This window comes from Dipodomys spectabilis, unplaced genomic scaffold, assembly GCF_019054845.1.
Source record: "Dipodomys spectabilis isolate Male_0828 unplaced genomic scaffold, ASM1905484v1 ptg000175l, whole genome shotgun sequence".
In the NCBI taxonomy this organism is placed as follows: Eukaryota; Metazoa; Chordata; class Mammalia; order Rodentia; family Heteromyidae; genus Dipodomys; species Dipodomys spectabilis.
Window position 1 is genome coordinate 9439472 of NW_024870852.1, and position 4482 is coordinate 9443953.

General features: G+C 53.7%; 1 protein-coding gene across 1 annotated transcript; it reads right to left on the reverse strand.

Moving 5' to 3' along the window:
* Nucleotides 1-1537: 1537 nt before the first annotated feature.
* On the reverse strand, nt 1538-4482 carry Zcchc3 (zinc finger CCHC-type containing 3). Its single transcript, XM_042694763.1, has one exon. The coding sequence runs from the start codon at nt 4279-4281 to the stop codon at nt 3097-3099; it is 1185 nt and encodes a 394-aa protein (XP_042550697.1). The 5' UTR covers nt 4282-4482; the 3' UTR covers nt 1538-3096.

Genomic DNA, 4482 nt, shown 5'->3' on the forward strand with positions numbered 1-4482 from the left:
CTGGCCCGGGGCTGGAAGGTGGCTCAGTGGTTGAGTGCTTGCCTGGCATGCATGAGGCCCTGGGTTCGATTCCTCAGCACCACATAAGCAGAAAAGCCGGAAGTGGCACTGTGGCTGAGCTGAAGAGCTGAGAGACAGCATCCACAACCGACCAAAAAAAAAAAAAAAAAGTTATCTGGCCCCAGCTGGCTTTGAATCTCCATCCTCAGATCTCAGCCTCCTGAGTAGCTAGGATTACAGGCATAAATTACAAACCTAGGCTTAAGTTACAAACCCAGGCATCATTCTTATATATGGCTGATGAGCCCTGTATCATCTCTTTTTGGCCTTTTCTTCCCTATCTGTGACCTTGGAGAGACAGAACAGGGTGTACTCTCTCCATAGCTCTTCCCCATGTTGGTTTCTGCCCACATCTCTAGAGAAAGCTTTGTTTCAGGCATTCTATACTGGTTTTCTCTCAAAACAAAGAATTCTATTTTGGTACTGCAGAATTGCCTTTCTTACCTACCTCCCACTACAGGTGCACTCTTGTTCATGGCAGATAAAGTACCTTGCATGGGTCTGGCTCCCCTGGCCTCCAGATTTGAAGTTTAAGAATTTATCAGCCAGCCTGTCCAGACCTCTGCACATTCTCCTGGAGTCCATCCACAGTGAGGAATTGTAACTTGGGGGCTGCCGGATTCAAAAAGGAAACTGGGGGAGGTGTTTTGCTCCAGCCCGGGCTCAGTCCTCCCACAGCCAAGCAGGGGGCCTCTGTGGGGGGATGGGCAGGGAAACATTTTTTCCTTGGCTGCTCCCTGGGTGGGGGAGGAGCAGGAGAGGGAAGGTTTCTTCCACCAAGTGTGTTGGCAAATTGCCCACTAGGAGGAAGGGGGTAGGGAACACAGTGAAAGCAGGCTTTCTCCCAGCAGGCTGCTGGCCTCCAGCCCTACCAGAGGGAGGGAATCTGCTGGAGGATGGGAGGAACCCAGGAGACTTGGGTCTGGTACTCTGGGACACTAGAAGGACTTAAACTGACTCTGACTTAGATGTGGAATTAAGTCTTAACCCAGATTTATTTACTTTTTGTGGATACTAGGGCTGGAACTCAGTTTAGGCTTGCTACGCAGGTAGGCTACGACCATAGCCAATGCCTGTCCTTTTATTGGAATCTCTTAGGATCAGAAGGTCCTTCAGAGGGTTGTCAGGCTCTGCAGAACACTGGTCCAAACTTAGCCTGGTTTGGCCTATGTTGAGTGGTGATACACGCCTGTAATCCCAGCATCCAGGGTGTTGAGGCACAATCACCTGGAGTTCCAGGCCAGCTAGTGGGAGAGAACCAAGTACTTTTAAGGGTGAGCTAAGTTACTAATGCAGAGCTTAGGTAACAACTCCAGAGAGCCCAGCACACAACACAGTAGGTGCTAAGTGCTGCCTGCAGGGTGGAAAGGTTATTTGCAGGGCAAACAAATAGACTGTAGGGATTTGCAAGGAACTAAGCACTCTAAGCACTGGATAACAGTTCATTTAACACTTTGAAAGAAAATAAGGCACTGCATTTGCAATACAAAAGATAAATATTTATTCAGAACAAAACTTTCTTTAAAAAACAAGTGATTTTACATTCTAAGCCACAGGGAAATAGCAAAAACATAGAGAAAAACTAGAAAAGCAGTGTACTGTCTTTTCTACTTTAACTTGGTAACAGAGCTGACCCAGGCCTCTAGCTTGGCCTATAGTTCGCTCCTGATTTTGGGGTGAAGCACCCTTCTCCCGGGAGTGGAGGTTGTGCAGGAAGTAAGTGGTGCTCCCCCCAGGGTTCTGAGCTGTACAGGTTAAGGTGGGATGTTAGTTGACTTTGTTAGTTTCTCTATTCAGCAGCACTTCCACGTCTTTCTGGTGGCAGTGAATGGGAAAGAGGATGGCCTCTTAAAGGACAAGGCACACCGTATTTCAGGGAGCAGTGAATGCACCTGGAGTTGGTTCCTTGGTCCTTAGCTCTCCGAATATTTAGAAGTCCACGCCAAACTTTTGTTCCCTTAGGTGCTTTCTAAGTTCTGCTGTGCGTGCACCATGGTGGAGCGCTCAGACCTGGGCTTGCAAGTGTTGAGGAACTTGTTGTGAAGTGTGAGAGGTAGTGTGATGAGCACCGGTTTCAGGTCCGGGGACTCTACTTTGGGCTAGCTCTGGCACCAGACAGCTGTGAGACTCTGACCCAGGGATTTAACCTCTCTGGGTCCGTTTCATCTGCTGGAAAAACCTGGGGGGGGGGGGGGGAGGAGAAGAGACAAGGAACTGGGGTAAACTGCCTTCAAAGGGTTTTTCCAGCAGGAACAATTCTAGATTCCATAATTCTTTGAAAAATGGCTTCTGAGTCACCAGAGCTGTCCGGGTCCATGCACTTTTAGACCATAAGAGAGGCCCTTGGCCACCACTCAGAGCTTATTGATTCAGATAATATACACTTCGAACAACGTCGGCTTCACAAATTTTCAGACCATGTAGACTGGAAGCAGCAAATTAAAAGGGGATAGGGAAGAGCTGCTAAAAGTAGACACTCTTGACAGATGCCACACCAACAATGCTTTCAATTCAACTAACACTGACGGAGTGCCTACCATGTGCGAAGTAAGCCCCTGCGCCTGGCACTGGAGCAGAAAGCTGAACCAGGTGGCTCACAGGGTGAGATCTGGGAAGAAAACGAGTTAGGGAAAAGGTGAGGTAGGATGAGGATGGGGGTGAAAAGTACAAATACAAACAAACAACAAAAAAAAAAACAAACCCCGAACAGTACAAAAACCCCAAATATAAAAACGAAAATTAAAAAAAGTTTTTTAAAAAGGGGAGAGGCAACATCATCTGCTCACTACAGTGCTGGGCAGTCCTTTACTGGTGAGGGTCACCAATTCAGAACTGGTTTGAAGTGGAGTAAACTTGGTCGAAGAAGGCAATAGACAAAATGTCTCTGGTTAAGTTTTCAAAAGCTTTCTCTTCCAAAACCGGTTTTTTGATTTTTGTTTTTTTTTTTAAAAAAAGGTTCTCAAAAAACTTTTGGCACTTAAAGAGGGGTACGCTGGCTGTGTGTTCACCCTGGCTGAGAAGCAGGCGGCGGGGTGTTCAGTGACCGGCCACGCCCGTGAGCTGACCTGCCACGGAGTTGTGAACAGCTTTGGGACACTGGGCAAAGGCGTGTCCTCGCTTGCCACAGAGGTTGCACACTATGCCCTTCCGGCAGTACGGGCTCAGGTGCCCCTCTTCCCCGCACCTGAAACACTTGTCCTGGGTGCAGGTGCCGCTCATGTGGGTCCGGGAACCACACTTAAAGCACGTCTTGGGCTGCCCCTTGTACCAACTGTAGCCCCTCTCGGCCCCCAGGAAAAAGGCCCCGGGCAGGTGGCACACGCCTCCCTCCCCTTGGCGTAATTCGATCTCGCACTTGTATTCCCCGGTCCAGATCCCAAACCTGTCCGTCACTTTCACGGGTACGGCCAACACGTCGCAGTGGCGCTTGAGCCAGGTCACGATGTCCTCCACGTCCACGGTCTCGTTTCGGAAAAGGATGAAGAGCGTCTTCAAGCTGGACTTGCTCCGCCCCAGCACCACAAAGTTGTCCCAACAGTCCTCCAGCTCGCGCTTCTCCTCGTACACGCGGAGGAACAGGGCCAGCTTCTCCGCAGATCGGAAGCTCACGTCGAACTCGCGGCTGCCGGGGATCTGGATGACGGCGTAGATGTCGTCGGGCTCCATGCCGATGGAGCGCAGGATGAGCGCGCCCACCACGAAGTCCCGCGTCGGGCAGGCGCTCTCGTCACCCTGGAAACAGATGCGCACGAGGAAGCGGCCCTTGCCCGAGCCCGCCGCGCCTTCATCCAGGAGCGGCCGCTCCGCCGCGTCTTCCGACGTGCCGGCCCCGGCTGCGGCCGCCCCGGCCTCCGCCTTCTTCCTGCGGCCCGCCTCGGCCGCGGCCTTCTTCTGACGCGCGTCCGCCGCCTCGCCGGCCGGGTCTCTCCGGCGGCCTTTCAGTTCCCCGCGGCCAGCCGGGGGAAAGTCGTTCAGGCCCGCCGCCGCTAGGCCGGCCGGGACGCCGAGGCCGCTGCCCACGCCGCCGCCGCCGTCCTCCTCCCGCCGCCTTGGCTCGCGGAAGTCGCCCTTCTTCTCCGCTAGGTTCTTTACTACCTGGGCCCAGCCCATCTTTTCGCGGGTGCCCTCGGCGTCTTCGCTCCGGGCTGCAGGACGCGTGAGAGGCAGGAGCTGGGGACGGCTGCGCTTCCTGTCCTCCTCCATGCCGCTGCCGGTGGCCATTTTATCTCTTTCCCATCATCCTTCACTCGCGCTCGCTGCCAAAGTGCGCCCATCGCGCGCGCGCGCGCGCCCCCGCCGGGGTCGTGGGGGGTCTAGGGGGGGAACGTGCGTACGTGCGTGCGTGCGGGTGGGAGTCGCAGAAACCCGACGCCGCGCTCCCTCCGTGCCCCCCGCGGCACAGCTCTCCTGCGGCGTACATTG